At 41.5% G+C, this 23,818-nt stretch overlaps 1 protein-coding gene across 1 annotated transcript; it reads right to left on the reverse strand.

Annotated features, from left to right (window-relative positions):
- Positions 1-1,773: 1,773 nt before the first annotated feature.
- Positions 1,774-14,906, reverse strand: LOC107114717 (transmembrane emp24 domain-containing protein 7-like). The gene is made up of 4 exons (XM_015416304.1): positions 14,806-14,906; positions 14,473-14,680; positions 5,752-5,997; positions 1,774-4,197 (listed from the first exon to the last, which is right to left on the reverse strand). Exons 2-4 carry the CDS (start codon positions 14,650-14,652, stop codon positions 3,961-3,963), a joined length of 663 nt encoding a protein of 220 aa, XP_015271790.1. The 5' UTR covers positions 14,653-14,680; positions 14,806-14,906; the 3' UTR covers positions 1,774-3,960.
- Between the last annotated feature and the right edge of the window lie 8,912 nt (positions 14,907-23,818).

Below are 23,818 nucleotides of genomic sequence, written 5' to 3' on the forward strand. Positions count from 1 at the left end.
AAAGCAGGGTTGAATAAGGCAATATGGCCACAAGCTGTGTTTGTGCCCATCAGAAAATGCTTTTTCATGGCACTGTTTGTAGCAGTATTTTAAACAACGGGGGATGATAGATATATTAGAGGGTTGAAGTATTTTTTATATTAAAGCACTTTCAATTGCAGCCATTTTAGCCCCTTGTTTGTTTGTTTTCTTGCTCTAAAACTAATGGCGGTTACTCAGAACCTCAAAAATTATAGGGAACATTTTTGAAGCACATTGTTTGACTTGACATTGAATTGACATATATAGATCCCATTTGCACTGAATATCCTTTAAGTGACACTTAGTTTAAGAATCCAAAGACAATCCTAGTAACTATATCAACAATTAAGAGTTAGACTGCAATCTTATACCTATTTCCTTTAAAGTAATCCTACTAAGTAGGGGCCACTGCTGAGTAAACATAAAACCAGGCTGTTAGTTTTCAGATTCCCTCATATTAGAATCATTCTAACTCGAGCTTTAGAATGGTCCCGATATAAACCAACCCCCTTGATTTGAGAAATATTTGTTGTTCAGTCGCACAGTCGAGTCCGACTCTTCGCGACCCCATGGACCAGATCACGCCAGCACCTCCTCTTCCGCCGTCCTCTGAAGTTGGCTCAATTTCATGTTCGTTGCATCTATAACACTATCTAACCATCTCATCCTTTGCCGTCCCCGTCTTCTTTGACCTTCAGTCTTTCCCAGTATCAGGGTCTTCTCCAGTGAGTGCTCCCTTCTCATTTGGTGGCCAAAGTATTTGAGCTTCAGTTTCATTATCTGGCCTTCCAGGGAACAGTCAAGGTTGATTTCTTTTAGGATTGACTGATTTGATCTTGCAGTCCAAGGGAAGAGAAATATATGTGCTGTATTAAGTCCTCAAAGAAAGATCCACTCCAGCAGAACTTTATATTAATTTTATTATCCCATATAACGTTCACAGGGCCAATTTAGTGTCAGTAAGAAAAAGGCTTGCAAATTATATCAGTACTTAGACATTTCACATCATGAAACACATGTAGACTTAAAACATCTTTTGTTGTGGTTATTACTTCAACCTCAGATGTGCACCACAGGTTTTGTTTGTACAACTGTTCAGTTTTTACAGCATTTTAAAACCCACTTTTATATCAATTCTCCTGTGTGCCTGTTAACTCCTACTACCTAATCAGGTGATTTGGAATTTGTGTGAAGCATGAAATACATTTTTTTTTAATGTGCCGTCCAGAAAGATAGGAGATAGGTGGAACACAACTAGTTTAAGAGCTAGTGTCACAAACCCACTACAGCAGAACCACCAAGTTAGGCAGACCCATATACATTAACATTACTAGCAGGGGAAATTATGAAGCAGAACTCACACACAGTTCAACATATAGTAAAGGATTAATTCAGATAACTAGCAGCCATACAGCAACCACTTAGAACATGTAATTGCATGAGGGAGTCATATGTAGATGCTAACCATGTGGCTTTATCTATAGTCTTTAACAATATGGCTGGTCACAACTGTACTGTTTGGAAATCCGTGGAACCTGAAGATTTGATAAGCTTTGCCACTTGGTTAGAGACCAGAGAAAACTACCTCTCATGTTTTTACAGGCACAAGTGGTATAGTTTTAACTGGCTACTGCATGGCCCTTGGTTGTCTGAATCTACCTAATATCAGAACATAATTAGTCATGAACTTATCAACTGGGATGTTATTTAAGTCCCTCAACTGGCCTACTTACAAGTAGCTTTCAGCTTTAATCTGAACAGGTATGCTTTCACAAGACCTTTGCTCTTTATAGCCAAATCCCCTAACCATTATTGGTAACATACCAACCCTTTGTTTATGTAAGGCTCCTAAATATTTCTCAATAGTAGAAATGGAGCGGCAAGTTAGTCTCCAGCAATAATGAGTTTATTTTATAGTCTTGTCATAATTACCCTGCAGGTACAGTCAAGTTTATTTTATACAAGCTGAAGCGCTACAGTAAAAAATGAAATAAAATCACACACTGAGTTACTTGTATGGGGCTTTAATCATTTACAGGTCTTCCCTGGCCCTAAAATACACACTTTTATAGGGTTTTTTTAAAGCCTCTCTCTCTCACACGCACACAGAGTAATTAAGGGGACACTTTAACATACTCAATAACTAAATAAACTAAGAATCCTCAGATTCATCATCGAAGCTGAACTGCTCAATATGAAGGTGAATCTAACTCTCCCCTCCTTACAACCACCAGCATTTAAATTTGACACAATGATCCAGGTTCATACATGGGTGTGTGTAACACATTTTTCTGGGACTGATAGCATACCTACACAATTGTAGGGACTACCTACAATTGCAAAAACAGAGTGAGGCAACTTTGTTGGAAAATTCAATGCGAAGTGTGTTTCTGTGATTGTTAGCTTCAGTGGTCTTCATGTTTACCAACACTGCAAGTCAAGTTTCTATTTTTTCCTTGATACAAGCTGCCTTCTTTATTTCAAAATATACAAATAAACTCTCTTGAAGTCTGTGAGGGCCAAACTACATGTTTGTGTTTTTAAAGACTTGAGTAACGGGGCTGGGTTCCCCACAGCAGCTGCATGTGACAACTTTTAAAAAATAAATGAAAGCCTGTTTGGTCTTGAAGCACCAACACGTGTACAGGAAGAGCTACTGCCTTCCTCTGAATGGCTTTCCTGCACTGCTTGGCTGCAGGGAACCAGGACCCAACTCTTCAAAAACACGAACAACTAGTTTGGCCCTGAGACTTACTTTCAAATAGATGTGTTTATCATGTTACTTTGATTGCTTTTGACTACAGTACAATATGCGATCTCACATACCTATGAAACCTTTGAGTATATGCTAGTCATGAGCAAAGAGAGTGATTGATCCAAGCTAAGAAAATCCAAATACCAAGAAGATTGTAAACTACTGCACAAGGAGGCTCTCCAGCTCAAAAGTGGTGGCTGCTGGCACCAAGCAACAAATTAGTGCATCACACCCATGAAAACTAGGTTTCCAGCAGTTAATTTAAAGACTCCAAAAGGAGATATATTGAACTCACAGATTTTATACAGCCATGCTGGGTGGTTGTACAGATGTTGCTTAATAAGCCATTTTTAAAGGTTATAATCCTCAAACCACTTATTCAAACCTGGTCCCAGAGAACATGGGACTACCTACATATTATACTGAAAGCGACCTTCTGCTCGGAGGCACAAATCATTTATCCCAGTCCACTTGCACTTTAGCTCAGTCCTACTGATGTCAAGTGGGAATGGCTGACTCAGATTATTTGTGGATCTGCCTGTAGATTTCAATTCTTCAAAGCAGCAGCATCACAATTTGAACAATTCTGAGAGTTACAAGACATTCTCCCAATTTATTTAAAAGAAAAATGAAAATCAATTAGATAAACATTTTCCAAGTACAGAGAACTGGATTCCCCACGGTCCTCAGTTTTAAATTTGGTTCAGTAAAACAAGAAATTACAAGAAAATGTGACTGGCATTTTCATAGAAAAATCAAAACAGTGCAGTACATGGCTTTGAGACTACAATTAATCACATTGTTTTTTGTTTTAGTCCCATAACTTTTTTCTTGAGAAATCAGACTGCCATCCACTTTTCATATGGATGATCTCCCAAATCAACATTTTAAAGGATATTTTAAAGCATTATACTCCCATGTAGTCTCATTTGTTTAAAAAAATGTAGCAACCTTAAGTTAAATCTCTGTGCAGACATAAACAGGACAAAATCCATATATTACAAATAAAAAGCTGCCTTTTTCCACAGCTTTTGGGGAACGTGTATTTTGCAACTTTAAGCAGAGAGGGAAGGCTAAACATATTTAAAATGTTCTCCATATTTAATTGTTCTGTAACTAGAAATTATTTGAAGAACAGTATTTTACAAAGGAACAGTGGATTTGAAATATTTTCTCAACATGAGTTACGATCCAACACGGGTTGTGGTGGTTCTTTTGTCTGAGAAGAAGCTTTTGAGAAGAAAAACCTGCCCAATGCTAACTACAAGAAGAATGATAGCTTCTCCTACTGACCAATAAGCCACCCGTGTGTTTAAATCTTCCGCTCTGCTGCGGCCTTGGGCTTCTCTTAATCGAAAATGAGTTTGGTGATCAATGACAGACTTTAAAGCTTCATGAATTGCAACACATGCAGATTCCATCTGGATAAAGAAAAAAAATAATATTAATAAATAGTTCTCCCATTGGACAATATACTTTTGCAATTGTTGAGGTTTCTTCACTTAGTTGAGCTTTATTTTCTGAAGGTTAACCAACAGCTGTTGATATGGCTACACTGTTTCTTCATCTAAGTATTGTTTGCAGTGATATGAAGGCATTGAGCTTTAAGGATAAAGAAAACAGAAACCAAATAACTCGATTTTAGCATATAGGAAGTTTCATCGCTTACAGTAGAAGGACATGGAAATATTATATTCTCTAGGAGTGTTTTTCTCTATGTCAGTAAAATTTTGGTCCAGATGCTCACCCTTCTCCCTTTAAGTCAGAAAGCAATAACCTTAAAATCACATTTCAGTAGTGGCTGAAGCAAAACTATGACCAATAACTAGGTTTTCAAAAACACCCATATTTTAATTGTAGTATAAGCACTCAAACCTGTTCACACTCAACTGTATGATTAATGCTTTTGCATGTTATGTTCTTGATATTAATTCTGCACAGACATTTGTATTCTTGCCACTTGACACTTTCCTCCATTGTGGCAAACAGATTATACAATCTGACAGCTAGTGTATTAGTGAACCCCCTAATTCATATTAAGCTGCATTTTACACTACTGCTACAGAAGTCTGTGACTGACTGCAATGCTGAACACTCTCTTTGGCTGTATTTCCTGCAGAACAAGAACCTGAGAAGTCAATAACATTTGGAACCAGAGGGCGGCCAGGATGGAAGACCCTTCCCTTGTTCAGTTCCCTTAGACGTCCTTTCTGATTCTGGAAAAGATTGTTTCCAGGGCTGCGGGACCCACATGATCCAATAGCTGCATTGCTTACAAGGGGAATGGGCAAAATCATCCTTTCCTCTCGTCGGTCATCACAATTCCACTGACAGAAGATGCAGGAAAAGTGATTTCACCCTCTACACTGCAGCTTTCCATCCCATGTGATTTATTAGTCCCACCTGCTCCCGCAACTGCCCCAAGGTCATAAAAGACTGTTGGGGGAAGAGAGGAACAAGGTAAGGATCTGCATCAGTTAATTGCTCTCAGCATTCCACAGTTAAGAAGGATACATCTGCCCACCAGTCTCTGATTTTGATATATTTATTTCCTATCCTACATATCCCCCCCCCCGGGCATTAAACACAAACAAAGGGTGACCATATAAAGTAAGCTTGTTATTTCAGTTTGGTCCTTGCATCTGTTAAACACCTTCATTATGCTGTATGCTAATTTGCTGCTCACTCTCTACCTATATGTATGGACTAGTAATGTCCATTTCAATGTATGTGAAGATGTGTGTGTGTGCACATGAAAGCTTATACCTTGAATAAAATGTTGCTGGTCCTAAAGGAGCCACTGGACTTGAACCTTGTTCTGCTGCTTCAGACCAACACAGCTACCCGCCTGAACCTAAATAAAGCTTAGTATGACTAATAATCAATGTATGTGCTGTACTCAAGTAACTATCCCTAGAAACCTAATGTCTCAGTAAGATGTTGCCTATTCTAAATCAAGTAAAAAGCAACTCTACCTGAGTAAGTGCAGTGACTCTGTTTTCACTAGGAAACAGAGGTGGATCATCTCCAACCTGGAAGTCGAAGTACACAGTTTTGTGTGTGAAGGTAGAAAACTCGTTGCTGAAACAAAATTTATATGTTCCATTTCTGGATGCAGTAAAAGTAAAACTATCATACTGTTTCTTCATCTCCTTGTATAACACAATGCCATCTGGATCTTCTAAGCGACAGTCAACATCATAGTGTCCTCCAGTGATCACCTGTGGAACAAAGAAAACATTTTTGGGGAATGCTCAATAGTCAGCAGCATTATAATTCCTGGCAAATGTGGCAAGCACATTTATAGAACACTGAACACAGCCCCAGGAAGCAATTTTCTATAAACCAGCAGAGCTAAGATGAAGGGCAGCTTTATTAAAACTGTTCAGTTGTAATAAAATTTCCAACTTTAACAGCCCCAAACTATGTCAAGAAAACCAAGGAGAAATCAACAGGAGATGTCCAAGTGGAGACCCTAAGATACTTGGCCTAATCTACATAAGTGTCACAAATCAGACTGGAACTATGGTTTCTACTACTCTCTCTGTCACGATACAAGCAGGAGTCCTTCTAATGTGATTTCTCAAAAGAAGATAATTTTCATTAAAGGCTTGTACAAACTTTGGTTATGGTAACGTTTAAAGAGAAGCTGAATATTAAAACAGAATGGATTGTATTCTATGACCATCCTACTGACAGAAGCAGATCTTTCCACACTTTCCCTTTCCCCCAGCAGCCCCTTTTGAAAAACAATTGCCACGTGAAGAGTGGACCCTCACAGACAAAGAAAGCCAAACAGATCAGGATCGACTGTAGTGAGAAGGGAAATCAGGACAGATCACCTCTCCTTCCTCTGCAGAATGGCAAAAGGAAGCAATTCAATAGAGAAGAACAGTTGTTCTTCTCCAGGGCTAGATCTCACGTCCCCTACCAATGTAAAGATAAAAATAGTAGAACAGGTTCCAAGTAAACGCATCTTATAGGAGTCAAGGCAGCAGCCGGCAATGACTGCCCCACCCAACTACATTGACTCCTGAGTTAGCCAATATCCCAAATCACGGCACAGCCCCAGAAAAGAAAACACATCAGGCATTTTGCACATACCACAATCAAGGTAAACAAATACAGGAACATCTTCTCAAAAACCCTTACAGGTACTCTGCCTCAGAACACCAAGCACATACACCTATCGGAAACTTCCACTTCAATACTGAAACAAGCCACTCAAGTATAGTGGGGCCAGAGGGACCAAAGAGAGCTCCTGCAGCTTGACCTTCCTCTGTCTAGAGATGTGAAGGCCCGGAAAAAAACCGGAAAAATTCGGAAAAAAACCGTTTTCCCCCCGTTTTTTTCCCTGAAGCTTTTTTGTTTTTTTCCGAAAAATTGGAAAAATTGAAAAAAGAAAAGAAAAGAAATTGATTATGGAATGTTTTATTTTAACATGATAAATAAAATATTTTAAGACAAGGTGTTCAAATATTTTCCAAATCATTTCTAAAATATATAATGGTATCAGATTGATCTAATTTCTGTGCACTGAGGACAAGCAAGTCCTAGGTTACAAACTGAACTCTCCAATGCAAGAACAAGATGCATTTCTTCCTTTAGGAGGTGCGATTGTCAGAAGAAAATAAAAAGGTTTCAGTTTTGTTTTTGCATGTGGGTAGGTATTCTGTTTGTAATAATTGTTTGGGTACACTATATTTTTAATATGCTAGTTGTGATAATTTCATGCCAAGTAAAAATGTCCATAGTCATTTTTTTTGTTCCTAAAGTAACAGAATGACTTTCAATCTAGAAAAGACAAAAGAAATGCTAATGTAGCATTTTTTTCAATTTTTCCGAAAATTTCCGTTTTCCCCCGGAAAAAAACGGGTTTTTTCCCGAGCTTCAAAATTTCCGGAAATTTTACATCTCTACCTCTGTCTCAAGCAAAATGAAGTGCAAAAAACTCAACATCCATGGCTAGAGAGCATCTCCCACTTCTGTCAATAGACCCACATTAGGAAAAGCTGTATTGTCTTAAGTGCACTCCTTTACTCAATAGACTGGAGTAGTCTCACACAGTGAGCAACCACACTACTGGCACAAAGGACCAAAACATCTTCAAAGCAACTAAACCCTCACTACACACAACAGAGAACTGCAGTGAGCAAAGCCATCTCCATTGATGAACACCAAGCACTCTACTGTTTGGGATAACACTTCAGTACTCTCAGTTGTTCAACAGCTTCTAATGAACTCGTAGTTACAAGAACCATCTGTCACAAACATCCATAAATTTCTCTTGTATCTCTGTAGGAAATATGACAGGCTCTCCTGGTCAACAGGCAACCATTCAACATGCACAGGGGCAAGGGTTGTGCCACGAAGTACACGACTTCCAGAAGCACTAGACTAAACAGCAGTGGAAAATTAGCTGTTCCTATGCAGGGCTGCCACTCATATAGCTTTGAAAATGGCTTAATAGTAATATAAAAGGCACAGCCATCCCCAACAAAGATGAGTATGCATCTGTATCCTTTTGAGACTACAAGGTAAGAAATGACATGCTATGTGCAGTGTTATTAGCATTGTCTGTGTGGTCTCACAGAAGGATTCAAAATCCTCTCCCAGTGATCTTGTCATCTATGTACTCTCTGTAAAGGCTTCCTTCCAGGCATACAGTTAGAGAGCTGGCTGACTGTTGCAATTCAAACAGCAGTATTTCCTTCTCTGCATGGTCTTACTGGTTACCTAACACCGGGTGGCTGTTTGTAAGCAACTGCTTTTTGAGCTGGTACGGAATTCAAATGCCTGTTTGAGCAGAGTTCTGACATTTGTAACTGTGGACATCAGCTGCTGCCATCCTAAATACTGTGCTAAGGCATTAACAGTGCTGAAGGAGACACTGTGGGTTCTTCCTGACAGTATTCTTGGGCTCTGTGAGTGGGAATTATTATGGAATGGGTTAAATGACATTTTGGTGCTTCCAACATTGTCACATGTCAGTTCCATACAAGGTTAATGTGTGGTGGTGTCAAGAGATATTGTTGTACACATTTTATGAACCACTTTGTACTCTGCCACTGACTAACAGGTTTGACTTGGTAGGTGTGCTTAGCACTTCCATAATGCATATGATTCTGACATCATGAATGTATTCAGGTATTAACTTTGGTTCATTTGTGACTGTTGTTTGAATGCATGCTGGGAAGAAGGCTGAAATGCTGATACACAGTTATGCTACCCATGACCTTGCTTGTTCTGGCCAGCTACAACTGTGCATGTTTCTAATGTGAGTTAACCTAGCTAGAATGAAGGACAGTAAGCACTCTGTAACCATATCAGTTATATAGATACAACATTGCTGCTTCATAGCTTCCAAAAGAAAAGTGTATTGTTCTGTTAGGAAAAGAAGAACTCTGCCTGGGAACAACCACCCCCCCAGGTCTTAACCCAATGGGAAATAGGTGATGAAATTTGACAATGTTTGATGGAACCAATAATTCTGTTCTATTTCTCTGATGTAATGTGAAGTATAAAATGCTATTTCACCCATTGTAACACTTGAAGAATCTGTTGGGTATTCAGGGTTCCAAAACCCTTGAATCTGTATTCTTCCTTATTAATTAATATTTTTGTTGTTGTTTCCAACTCTACAGGACTGCTTTTGTGTGTTTTCTCAAATTGGCCTGGGCAAACACAATCAGGGACAAAGGTTCTGTCTTACAATATCATGATTAGCAGATGACAATGAAATGGCTAAGGATTCTGGAAGAGTAGCTTGCTCTGCTGCTTTTTCTACAGCTATGATTAAACTTTGGATGTTACTGCTGAAAGAACATAGGATTCCAACTAAAATTACCAGTATACTCTCCAACACAGCAGCATCTATTTTAGGCTACACAATAGATAACTCTGCCCATGAATGAAGTGGCAGTAAATATATTCTGTGTTGTTCAACCTAGAGCTATTCAATAACAGATTTGTTTCATTTACATATTTATTTCCACCTCATTTTAGGATTCTAATTAAATATGCTGATTTTAATTGTTTAAAACAAGATTTACCCTGCCCTGGATAGCCCAGGCAATCCTGATTTCATAAGATCTCAGAAGCTAAGCAGGGCCAACTCTGGCAAGTACTTGGAACGGCGACCTCCAAGGAATATCAAAAGCGGGATGCAGAGGCAGGCTACTCAAGCCACCTCCCTGAAAAATGTCTAGGCCCCCAGGAGAGGTCGCCAGAAGTCACCATGACTTCCAAGCATGCACACAAACACACACACAAAATATCTAATTTACCTCTTCCCCACTTGCCCAAGTATAATTGTTGTTCTCCTTACATCCATTAACATACAGAAGCAATTAGTATTGCCTAAAATATGTTCTCTTGAAACATCTGCTTTAAATCAAGGAGTCTTAATTCAAGGTAAGTATTTAGGGCTGAAATTTAATACTTAATTCTTTCTCAGTTCTACACATTTTCACAGGTATTTGAAGGCTCGCTACATATACTACAGTACTCCAAGCCTGCACTCTTATTCAACATTTATATCCTAACTTTCCCATTGACTACAGTGTCCGAAGGCACCTTACAAAAGCCAAGCAAGCAAGCAACAGAAGCATTAGGACCAGGAAATAGTACAACTGTAAGAAACAGTAGCACCACTGAATTATCTTGTATGCCTTCCATAGCGTTCAGTGTTTAAGGAACCAGGCCAATGTGGGGACCCTCCTTACTCTGTCAGGAAGGGCATTCCAAAGGGCCAGTGGCACTGCTGAAGAAGGCTGAGCCCAAGCAGCAGCCAATCAGATACCTTCAAAGGAAGACACCAAAAGGAGGCAGCACTAAAAGACTCATAGTGAGACAGAAAGAGTATTAATAAAGCTAATATTTTGTTATATACATAACTCATGGTTTCCAAGTATGGAACAACATGAATGTACTGGGCAGAACTGCCCTACAAGCAAATAATGTATATAGGAAACAATCTCTACAGCAGTGGTTCTCAACCTTCCTAATGCCGCGACCCTTTAATACAGTTCCTAATGTTGTGGTGACCCCCAACCATAACATTATTTTCGTTTCTATCATAAAACCATCGAAAATTTGTGTTTTCCGATGGTCTTAGGCGACCCCTGTGAAAGGGTCATTCGACCCCCAAAGGGGTCGCGACCCACAGATTGAGAACCGCTGCTCTATAGGGACAGCAGAGTCTTCTGAGTTTAAAGGGCCTTACAAACAAAATAAGGTACACTACTATTTCCAGTTTTGTTTAAAGTACAGATTCTAGCATAAGAATATAAACCCTAAGATAGAAGCCCACATCACCTGGCCACCTCATGTTCTAAAAACCCCACTTGCCATTAACACTTACCAAAGTAGTACCAGGGAGGAGTGATACTCAGTGGAGCAACAGAAGGGCAGAAATACATAGTCCTTCCCCCACTGACTATTTTCCCCTGCTAACCAACCCACCCTCTTCCATACCTATATTTTCATTTAAAACATTAGTATGAGTCCCCAACTAGAAAAGCAGCTTGAAGAGCAAGGAACTGAAAAGGGGAAGCAATGAGCAAACAAAAGGCCAAGCTCTCCTTTCCTCCAACCACAGTCTCTAAAGTGGGAATCAACCTCCTTCCCATACCACTTTGCAAAGAACCAGCACCTGGCATCTTAGTACATGAAAGCACTGTTTAACAAATAGCTTTAATGTAAGTTGTCAGATGACAGGATTTAAAAAATCAAGTTTTAAAAGCAACACAGAATGGATATTTTCTTACATTATACTAAGTTCTTGAAACCCCAAATCTTATAGTTAACAGTTTTAATTGCCACACAATTTCAGTCTACCAGTCACCATACACTGTGTGTGGATAATAATCAAATATTACTCAAACTGAATGGGGAGAGATAAAGAATGAATATGTAGAAGGTTTAGAGAACAATTAGGATGAATGGAAAAAGATGATGAAACAGACATTACAACAAACTGATGTGACCAAATACAGGACAGGGTTATGTTGCTTCACAGTACCAATGGTGCCTCAAAGAATTGCATAAGATAAGTGCTTCCTTTGTTTCACTTGAACAATGAGATGATTCACCATTTCAGCTATACAGAAAAGAAAGATGCATTCCTTGAACTATTAAGCTACACCTAATGAAAACTTTTCAGGAAAAACATGGCTTTACAGAGCTGACATAAAAGGTTATTTTACAAATTAACCAACTCAAACTTTTCCATTAGTTTTCAGAGACAGGTGGATGACTAACAGTGAAATGCAACAGTAGGCATACCTCTTTCTATAGAACCGCATATGTTGTGCTCTAACTCAAGCTGCCACTAGACTCCTGTTTATTTATGCTCCAACTCATATGCTTTCATCAGGTTATATGAGGCCCTGTTCATACGAGCCCATTTGGGCCGGGAGCGGGACAGAACGGGGGCGGAGCAAACGGGCACGATCCCACCTCAACATCTGGGGAGCGTGCCGTCTCCGTCCCTGATCCATCCCAAATGCCGATACCGCGCCGTACAAAAGAACCACCTATCTAGGTGGTTGCATCCATTGGAGCACCTCGAGCTGGGCTGTGGGATCGGCGGCGCGTCCTTGCGCCGCCGCATCCCGGCCCCCGGCCATACTGCGCATGCTCGAGCATGCGCAGTTCGGCAGCCTCCCCCTCCCATCGGACTTTTCCTCCCCGGCATCTGATCGTGCCGGGGAGCGATGCGTGGGATCCCGCCACGGCGTCTCAAGTTTGGAGCGGCTCTGAGTAGCCGCGTTTCAGCCGTCCCGTGTGGCAGGGGCCAACATAGTTCTATTGGTTGTATATATTATTCAAACCTGTCAAGCCAAAGTGTTTAGTGTATTTCTTCTCCCATGACCATCCACATAGCAAATGTTTCAAGATGGGGCAGAATGCATGGATTGCCAGGCAGTTGTTACCATTTATTTATGAGTAACATAAAAAGATAACAACCATGAACAGCAATACAGAGTTCTAAAATCGTCAAGTGAATGTTCAGTTGTGAACTCCAGCAAATAGTTAGCATCCTTATCTGCAGGAACATTTAAACCCATACAACTCTCCCTACTCCTCCCCCAAAGTGTAATCACATTATGCATGTGTAGCCCCTGGAAAAATCAGGGAAAATTGCAAAAATATCTCCTCTAGGCTTCTTTCTTTCTTTCTTTTTTTAAAAAACTTTTATTTTATAGAATTTTTCTCTGGAACAAAACTTGGTTAAGGGGGGGGGGCAGAGAGAGCAGCTGGCAATGCTTTTAATTTCTGAAATATATCATTAAAGAAAAAACTGGTGAGCCCTGATGTAGATGGTGGACAGGGAATATTGTGGAAAATATTGATAGGAAGCACATGGGTGAGAAAACATAGCAATATCTCAGCACAGGACACCCATTTAGATATACTTTGCAGATTAACTCACTCTATGCAGGGCTACCCTTGCATTTGACCCAGAAACTTCAGCTGGTCCAACACCTCTAAGGGCACACGTTCAACCAGTGCTCCACCACTAGCATTTTAATATGTTTTAATATGAATAGTCAGAACTGTTTATTATTAATATTGTTGTTAATGTATCTTATTATTATTTTACTGTAATTTTATGCTGTTTTGTAAGCCACCCTGAGCCAGCCCTGGCTGGGAGAGCGGGGTAGAAATTTAATAAATTAAATCAAATCACCAGCTCCATTGGCTTCCAGCTGTATACTAGATCAAGTTCAAGGTTATAGTATTAACTTTTAAAGCCCTGTGTGGTCTGGGAACAACATATCTGCAAGACCTTCTCTTCCTAAATGTCCCCCCCAAAAGCTTTATGCTCCACAGATCAACATCTGCTGGTGGTCTCCAGTCCAAATCAGATCAGCTTCGCCTCGACCAGAGCCTTTTTGCCTCTAGCTCCAGCCTGGTGGTCCAAAGCGAGATCAGGGCCCTGCGGGATTTGTTGCAATTCTGCTTTGTTGTTGTTCAATTGCACAGTCGAGTCTGACTCTTCGCGACCCCATAAACCCCATCACGCCAAGCCTCCTGCCATCTTATGTATTACATGATGCTGCATAGGCTTTAAATATTCCAGATTGTGTTTTAAATTGTTTTAACTTATTGTATGTAGGAGTTGCGGTGGCTCAAGTGATTGACGCTGAACTGCAGGCTGGAAGGTCGGTAGTTCAGCAGTTCGAGACCCGAGTGCCGCATGACGGAGTGAGCTCCCATCTCTGGTTCTAGCTCCTGCCAACCTAGCAGTTTGAAAGCAAGAAATTGCAAGTAGATAAATAGGTACTGCTTCAATGGGAAGGTAACAGTGTTCCGTGCGCCTTGGCGTTTAGTCATGCCGGCCACATGACCACGGAAATGTCTTTGGACAGCGCTGGCTCTTCGGCCTGGAAACGGAGATGAGCGCCACAACCCTAGAGTCGGATTCGACTGGCTTTCAAGCAAGGGAAACCTTTACCTTTACCCTTAACTTATTGTATACATTTAAATGTTGTAACCTGCTCTGAGCTCTGCTATGCAGGGAAGGGTAGGCTAGAAATCCACCAAACAGATAACTGTATTGTGCACTGAACAAGACTAACAGAAATTAAACAGCAGGAAGTCAACCCTTAATGATCGAGTTAGGGATGCTAGCAATTACCTAACAGGAGGGCATCTACATATGGGCTTTGAAGGAGGAGTTGTGCTCTTACCTGGAACTCCAGGGTGCACTTGACGCCCTGCATAATCTCCTCGTAGAAGCACTGCTTGGCATTGTCTGGCAACTCAAACGTGATCTCCGAGGCTCGCACGGCACGACCCAGGTTTAGCAACAGCAGCAGCCCCCACAGTCTCGCCAAGGCACCAGGGCCCAACCTGCCGCTCAGCATCATTTCCTTGGCGGAGATTCAACCGCAAGTGCTGACAGGAATAAAAGAGCACGACGTGAGCCCGGAACAAAGGGGAGAGAGATGTAAAAAGCAGGCCTCGCTCGTAACGGAAACCTCAAAAGAGTGAGTGGGGAAAATATTAGTCCGGTAACTTACCCGTGCAAACCGCGGATAGGACCCACCACCTTCCAGAGCCGGTTTCTACCTGTGGCGTGGCCAAAGGCTTTTTTTTCTTTCAAAGGCCCGGAAGTAATGGGAATCCACCGTATGCCGATAAAGAATACTTCCGGGTGAATTGTCATTTGCAGACGTGGAGTTGTTTGGACGTGAAAGGTGGAGCTGGAAGGGGGTGGGGCCATGCAAAGAACTGGGCGGGGCTTGAGCGGCGAAGGGCTGCTATTGTGATTTGCCGATGGTTACACGGCTTTTATTGGCGCTTCCAACATTGACGCTAATAGGACGTTGCTCTGCGAAAACCGTCGCGATGCGTGGCAGAGCTTCCTTGCCAGCTTTTACTCGTTTAATTCTATTGGTTCTTTGGCGATTACTCGGGCTGCTACAGTAAATTTGCGTACCAGAGAACAACTTCTAATGTTTCGCGTCTTTGAGAGAAGTGTGCCTTGGATCCTGTGCGAAGAACTTCAAAAATGAAGAAAGACGCGACTGGATCTCCTGGCTGGGGAGGGGAGGGGGAATCAAGAATCCACCCCTTTCTTTTAAAAGAGATTTAAAGAGTTGGAGATCCAGTCACAGGAGTCTGACTTGCTGGATTTTGGTCCCAGAGGATACGCAGTTGTCTATGGGACTGATCCACTAAATTGGCATCCAAGTCTAATTAAGTCTAGAAATCGGTGAAGTTTTATTATAGGGTGATGGCTGATATAAGGACCTGGAGGAGGAGAATTGATCTTCATTTTATTTCTCTTGATATTCGATTAAATGATTCCAAAGTTGCTGGTTTATGGGTGAAAAGAAGGACGTTTAGTAGCATTGGGTCCTGTTTATATTAATAATGTATTATTTGTGCACAATCGTAGTGTAGAAAGAAAAGCAGTAGACTTCAGAAACTCCTGGGACTGAACGTGCAAACCACAGTGAGCACAGCTTGTTACTCCTTAAAATATTTTCATTGCCCTTCTCCCCCCACTTTAACAGATGGCCCATATTAAGATACTTTTCAAAACATGATTTCAAGTTTTTTGGCCTTCAGAATATAGTCTATTTACATTTATTGTTACCATAGAGGTCAATATACCTAGATACTTGTAGCTCAGTGATTATGTATGTGGAACTCTAGAACTAGAGAATCTTCCACATTATGTTTTGTATTATCTTTATTTTTAGTTGAAATGTAAGTTTCTTATAGCTATTTTAGGCCATTTAAACTTGAAGTCAGTGGTGGAGAAAAATATTATCTGACATAGTCCCCCCCATGTAATTTCTATGGTTTCTCTCTGCATTGACAGCTTTTAAAAATAGACCAAAGTTGTATTGGACCAGGTAGTAAATTGCTCAGACACATCGAATGTTAAATTATTTAATGAGAAATATATATATATATTATTTTATTATAAATTCGTTATTTTGTGAAGGTTTGCTTTGTTCTTGTATTTTTAAATTCTGCATGGTCCTTATAATTCTTTATAATTCCCCCCTTTCAATTTCTGGTAGTCCATATGTTAAGCTTGCAAGGGTCTTTGGCTATCAGCAATAAACAAACATGAATGCAATATTATAATATTGTAAGCTAGTAGTAAGTCATCATATTCCAGTTAACCCATGTCATAGTGGTTAGAATGTTGGACTGGGATTTGGAAGACACAAGTTCAAATACCCACTGCCATAGCAACTTGCTATGTGGACCAGTTACTCTCCCTCAACATAGTCTGCTTTACAGGGTTGTTGTGAGACTAAGATGGAGGAGAGGACAACAAGGTTGTAGACTGTTTAGGAAGAACAAGAAACTATACCATGTACAGAACTGTACTATAATGAATAAACTCATATATGAAAACTCTTAAGTGAGTTTTATCATGTTGAATATAAATATCATAAACAAGTAACATAGGTTCTTATACAAATACAAACAGATATCAAAAGTGTCTGTTCCAAATGTAGAAAATGCAAAGAAATTGTAATTTCTATAATTATAATAACTCTGTTGGCTCATTAGAAACTAGAGAATTATTAGGACCAATCCAAACATCACAAGCTTTTCAGGTTTCCAGAGTGCTTCATCAGGCTGGCTGCTTAGTGCAAAAAAAGGGGCGGGGGGAATGTTTCGGGGGAAATCGCAAAGCCCAAGTATATAGCTCTTTGAAGTCATTAAATGGAAATAAGAATAAAAACAACAACAGAAAAGGGGAAGGTGTTTCAGTTCATGATATGAAAGACTCATTTTCTGCCCTTTGTGAAAAGGATGTTCTACAGACTGAGGCAAAACAAATATCCCATTGTACCAAGAACTCCTGAAACAGAGAAGTAAACAATTCCATTTTGAGAATTTGTACACTTTCTCCAGAGACCTTCCTGAGGTGGCTTATAAATATAAAAACCAGGATTAATTCAGAACTGCCCACAGCACATGGCCTTCCCCTGTGTATGCCAGTACAAATGGATGCCCTATATGACAGTGGAAGGAAAGATAAATATGGCAGTCTTTATATTAACCAAGTTGGAACACACATGAAGTCACCTTATACTGAGTCAGACCATGGGTCTATCAAGGTAAGTATTGTAAATCCTGACTGGAACTGGCTGTCCCTGGTGTAGACATCTGTCACCTCACTTATTCTTGGTCCTTTTAAAGCTATATTTAGAGGACTGAACCTGTGACTGGTCTGCAAAGCAGATGCTGTACTACTAAGTGATGGCTGCTCTTGACTTTAACTTTAGGAGGGGTGCTAGCTAAAGAGCAAGTAAAAACCTGTCTTCTGTTTGAAGTATTACCTAGAAGTTGCATCCATACTTTCTGTGACACACTAGAGGGAGCTCTTGAATCACTAGTTTTCAAAAAGTTCCTTCTTACTGCAAAAACTGAAACAATTCATTTAAACCTTTGGCAGTATGCAGGTAACACTGAATTCAGTTGCAGTGGAATCATGCAATATTTAGACTATCTACTGCACAGTACATATGTTGAAAGCAGTTTAACAGGCATTTTGCATCTAACCAGTAAGATATGAATTGTACAGCCTGTAATCCTAAACCTACTTACTAGAAAGTAAGTCCATTAAAAGAAACAATTTATGGGGTGGGGGCATGGTGTTGGCTTCAAAATGGGAGATGCCCTGTGATTGAGCTCTGCAGCCCCTTCCCGAACCCAATGGCATGCTGAAGCAAAAAGGATATCAATTTTAAAACAATGGGGAAATCGGGTGGAACACATGATAAATTGGCAGACCCAGAAACAACAAGCCTCAAAACATTTTTAACTTAGATACAGATAAAGGTTTGCTGAGAGGGGGCCAGCGCCCAGAAAGCAAGATGGCAACCGAAGAGGATATATCTGATCCATCACTGACTAAGAAAGACCTGCGGGACATCTTAAGATAATTCAAAACAGAGATGCTTGAAAACATTAATGATATGTTGAAGCCGATGGTTGAGCAATTGGAAGATTTACAAGCTACAATGCATAAAGTTTCACAGTCAGTAGAAATGGCACTAAAGGCATTGATAACCAGGAAGACATCAGAAAACTACAAAAGAAAAGGTATGGGCTAGAGAGAGAATTTTACTGCTGGAACACAAAGCCCTAGAAAGAGCTTTAAAATTTCAAGGCTTTGCCAAGCAGGCAGAAGGAACAACTGACATGGCAATTTTTATTTCTAGCTGGCTTGCTTCGGTCCTTCAGTTAGAAGATGGGGTAGCAGCAGTTGTGATGCGGGATTTCCGGTAGGGCCCCAAGGCATCAGATAAGTGAAGAGGACCTCGAGATATACTAGCCGAATTTATGGACATATGGTCAAAATATCGCATATTGAAGGAGGCTAGAGCAAAATGCAGTCTCAAATACAACAATGACGAAATCTTTGTGTTCCCAGATGTATCGCCTGAGGCTCTACAGATACAATGCACTTAAAAATCTGTGACTCAGCGGTTGAATGAAGCTGGGATACTTTAAGAACATAAGAACATTTTGTTGTTGTTGTTGTTCAGTCGCACAGTCGAGTCAGACTCTTTGCGACCCCATGGACAAGATCCCGCCAGGCCCTCCTGTCTTCCGCCATCCTCTGAAGTTTGCTCAATTTCATGTTCGTTGCATTGATGACACTGTCTAACCATCTCATCCTTTGCCATCCCCGTCTTCTTTGACCTTTAATCTTTCCCAGCATCAGGGTCTTCTCCAGTGAGTGCTCCCTTCTCATTTGGTGGCCAAAGTATTTGAGCTTCAGTTTCATTATCTGGCCTTCCAGGGAACAGTCATGGTTGATTTCTTTTAGGATTGACTGATTTGATCTCCTTGCAGTCCAGGGGACTCTAAAGAGTCTTCTCCAGCATCATAATTGGAAAGAATCTATTCTTTGGCTCTCAGCCTTCCTTATAGTCCAACTCTCGTGGCCATACATGACTACTGGGAATACCATTACTTTGACCATGCAGACCTTTGTTGGCAGGATGATGTCTCTACTTTTTATCATGCTGTTTAGGTTCGCCATCGCTTTCCTCCCAAGGAGCAGGCGTCTTTTAATTTCATGGCTGCTGTCACAGTCTGCGGTGATCTGGGATCCCAGGAATGTGAAGTCTGTCATATAAGAACATAAGATAAGCCAATGTTGGATCAGGCCAATGGCCCATCTAGTCCAACACTCTGTCACACAGTGGCCAAAAATACCAGGTGCCATCAGGAGGTCCAGCAGTGGGGCCAGGACACTAGAAGCCCTCCCACTGTTGCCCCCCACCAGCACCAATAATACAATGGTCTGCATACAATGGTCTGCAGCAGGTTACCTGCAACTTTGGCATCAAGGTTTCAGCTGTCAAACTGATGACCTGGAATCTGGCTCTGATCTCTTGAAAGCGGTTGGCTTGGAACGAAAGAAACATTTTAAAAAGCATAAACTAGAGTTATTGGCACTCCCCAAAGATAGAGCAAGATACCAGAGACTGAACACAAGCCCATAAAATGTAAGCACATTACCTGTTGTGATGACTCATAACTTTGTTGAAACGGGTCTTTATTCTGTTTTCCTCATTTTTTGCTACAAAAGGCATTTATTGTATTATTCAATGCCGTCAAGCAAGGGAGGGGGGCAACAGTCTCAACCATGTTTCTCCCAATGAGACGGTGTTGTCTTTTTAATATAATCTTGTTTATTAGGAGGATATTATCTGCCTTGAGGGAAGAGCAGTATGTGCTCGGTGTGGAGTTTTTCCACCCTCCTGGGGGTAGTGTTAAGGTGCAAATAAGTAGAGGTGTCAGCATCGAGTTCAATAATTGTAAAATATTTTTGTTAGTGTTGCTGCAGTGTATGACTAGTTGGAGAGGGAGAGGGAGGGAATGGGGAGGGGGAGGAAGACAAGTTCAAACTAAAATGGATGACACAGGTCAGAGTTAGGGATGATGTGATGATAAAAATAGAAGGTTTGGGGTTTTAAAATATGGAGCAATGTACTAGGTGTAATAACCGAATGGGAAGGAAAAATTTTATTATGCTAAAAGACCATAAAAACACTATTTGGACTACATTAGTGACAAATAAAACAAGGCAGCATAAAGTTGAAACCCCTTTTAACTGTCTATGTAGTAATTAATGGCAAACAAAGACGGGGAAAATTCTTACATTTATTCTTAAGCCTATGGTAATACTAAAAATTGCAAACATAACAGAGTTGGCAATTAATAAAACTGGTCTGGAAATAATAATTGATTTTAGGCATGGTAGCTATAAATTATGGCTCAAAAACAATATAAAGTAGTAACTTTAAACTGCAAAGGCCTTAATAATAAAATAAAGGCAAAACATATATTAACTACCTTGAGACAACAAAGAGTGGATATACTATTCTTACAGGAGACACATATTAAGAAAGATTCCAAAGTTTTTAACTCTAGCTGGTTTCTCATTCAATATTTGGCACATGGTTCATCCAGAGTAAGAGGAGTGGCTATTATACTTCCCAAGAATATTAGAGAAAATCAGGAATGGCCAACAACCACCTGTGAGGTGTATCAATGCTGCTTGCCTAGCCTCCCCATGGCTTCAAACATGCTTCCTCCACCTCCTACACCTGACAGGTAGTTGTCTGTCAGGTGCAGCAGTGGGTGCAGGGTGCTTAAAGCAATCAGGGAGCATGCTCCAGCAGTAACACCTTAGTGATCCTGCTGGCCCAGCCTCCACAGTGGCTTGCAATACACCATTCCCTCCCCTTCTACACTGGACAGGCAGCTGCCAGGTGTAGGAAAGGGGGGTGGGATGCTTACAGCCGTCAGGGACGTTTGCTCAGCAGGATTGCCTTAGGGCTGCTGCTGGCGCAGCCTCGCCAATGCTTTTAAACACACTCTCCCCCAACACCAGACAGGTGGGTGTCTGTCAGGTTTAGGAGCAGGGTCAGGGTATTTTAATCCATCAGAGATTCCACCTAATGTTACCATGTGTGTGTTTGTATTTGCATTATTGTCTGTATCATGCTTATGCTATATTGCTCAAATGTCTATGTATCTGTGCTTTTGGGACCCAGGGCTCACTGTTGTGTGTATGTTTGCTGCTATGCGGTTGAATAGCTGGCCCTGCACCTCAAGCGTCCATAATGGGCATTGCTGAGATGCCAGCCCCGCGCAGATGTTTCCCTGGAATTTTCCACTGTGCCCCTTTGGATCAAGGATCAAGGAGGCCTCACTCCCATCAGGCACAAGGAGGACATTTGGAGAAACCACAGGCTCTCTGCCACCATTGACGGACTGTGGGAAAGCACGCAACTCCTTCCCGTTATCTGGGGTTGGCATCAGAAAGTCAATACCGTTTATGGCTTTGGACCAGCAACATTTCTACAAGTCAAAAGGTTGCCAAGGAAACGGAGGTTCACATCCCACCATATGGCCCCGCTTTGATGTAGGATAGAATATCCGCAAATTGCCCCCTTGCCCCTGTTAGGACGTCACCCCCTGTTCGACCTATAGTGATAGAAAAGAGGACGAACCCCAGGTTTTACGATAGGTAAGGCCTGCCCCAAAACATAGGTCTTAAAAAGAGAAACGCAGCCATTGTTCTCTCTCTCTTGCATCTCCCTCTTGCTTTGCTCCCTTGCCTCGCCCCCTTTCCCGTGCTCCGGTCCTCCCCCCCCCTGCAACTTAGGTACTGCAGGTGACTCTAACTGTGTTCTCTGGAATCCGGACCAGAGAACCCACACGTGGCTTGGCTGGTACAGCTTGTGTGCTTCTAGAGTTTGCTTACTGACCCTTAAGCTGCCCCCCCCTTCTGCTACGAGGAGATTTTCTTCTCAGCTGGAACCACAGATAAGTATGAGCGATATCCTGCCCACACTGGTTTGGTTGCCAGATCACAGCAAATCCTCTGAACAAATTTTACTGTCAGACCCCAGAGTAACCACTCTGTATGCAATAGTCTTTGATTAGGTTGATTGGTAAGATATGGCTTCTGGTCAGCTTAACACCTTTGCCAGAACTAACAATCAATAGAACAGGGATGGAAATTGGGGACTGGGTTCCACCCACCAAGCATACGTCACATTCTTCCAGGCTACTACAGGTCATGAGAGATTATACGACCTAACTAGCTATATCTCAAGACTCCTTTCTCCTAAGGCCACAGGCCCAGCTGGTACCCGTGAACCATGTGGGGGCAGCTTCGGGAAAATTACAAGTGGCGCCTCCACACAACTCCATGCATTCATTCTCACACTCCCCCCCCCCAGGAATGTCAGGGAGAACAGATAAGGTAACAAGCGGAGCCAGCAGATGGGCAAAGCAGGCGGGGGTCACAAAAGTGAAAGTAAGCCTTAATATCAAAGGGCAGCAATACACATTAATCATAATATAAAGCCAAGCATTGATCCTGGTAGGGGTCCGAACCTGACATACTGCCACCCTTAAACTCACCCTCCCCCCGGCTTGTCGGGATACATTTTATGGAACCTTTGAAGAAGGGTGGGGGCCCTAACATGTTTGGAAGCAACCCATTCCCATTCATTTTCTTCAGTACCAAAGTCTTTCCATTTGTTGAGGTACTGCAACTACCCATGAAATAACTAGGAATCCAAAACCTCCTCAGTTACATGGAGGGGTTCCCCATCGATCTGAAGAGGAGGCGGACCTGGAGATTTGTGTGCCCAGGGCGAAGGTCCTTGGTCCCGTTTCAGGAGCCTATAATGAAACACAGGATGCAGAGACCACAAAGATTTAGGGGAGCAAGTTCAACAGCCACTTTGTTGATAATGCATACAACCTTAAAGGGCCCCATGTATTTCCACTCCAACTTTCGGTGGGGCTGTAATCCCTTTATATGCTTGTGTCAGCAAGCTGCCATATTAGTAGCAGGAATATATATGCCTGACCTGTATGTTCTCTTTAACCTTGCTTTGCTTCTGTAATTGCTTCATATGTTTATAGTTGTTGCCTAGCAAACCAGGCGCATGCTCACAGACAGAAGCTCGTTAGTGAAACGCAAAACAACTCAAGGACAGGTGGAGAGATAAGACTTATTGTTGTAGTTGCTTGAGTGTAGCTTTGGTGCATAGCCTGGGAACAGAGATGTTTTGGATTACATGAACCGTTCTGATTCCCAGCACTTTGGCGTACACAGAGTCGCCAGGGGCAAGATCCCATTTGGGGCAACGTTTCCCATCAGCATACTTTTTATAATCCCTTTTGGCCTCATCTAGAGTCTCCTGGAGTACCTCCCATTTTTTTGTAACATTGGACCACCACAGCTGAGCATCGCTGGCGATGGGCTGGCCTAAATCAACTAGAGGAAGAGGACCCCCTTCATATCTCTGAACTGCTTTAAAAGGGCTCATCCCAATCGAGCTGTGGACCGAGTTATTGTAACTGTACTTGGCGAAGGGCAACAGGGACACCCAGGTGTCCTGCTGGTAGTTCACATAACACTGTAACACCTGCTCCAGGATTTGATTAGTTTGTTCAGTTTGGCCATCCGTCTCAGAGTGGTGACTGCTACTCACTCCTTGTTCAACCCCGAGGAATTTC

Source organism: Gekko japonicus, unplaced genomic scaffold, assembly GCF_001447785.1.
Source record: "Gekko japonicus isolate JY-2015 unplaced genomic scaffold, Gekko_japonicus_V1.1 scaffold692, whole genome shotgun sequence".
Classification (NCBI taxonomy): Eukaryota; Metazoa; Chordata; class Lepidosauria; order Squamata; family Gekkonidae; genus Gekko; species Gekko japonicus.

Bases quoted from the DNA above. Each gene is read 5' to 3' on its own strand.
- LOC107114717 (XM_015416304.1), bottom strand. From the start codon at position 14,652: ATGATGCTGAGCGGCAGGTTGGGCCCTGGTGCCTTGGCGAGACTGTGG. The intron at 5,998-14,472 runs GTAAGAGCACAA...TTTGTTCCACAG, and splicing joins AGTGCACCCTGGAGTTCCAG to GTGATCACTGGAGGACACTA. The intron at 4,198-5,751 runs GTAGAGTTGCTT...TTCTTTATCCAG, and splicing joins GAGTCACTGCACTTACTCAG to ATGGAATCTGCATGTGTTGC.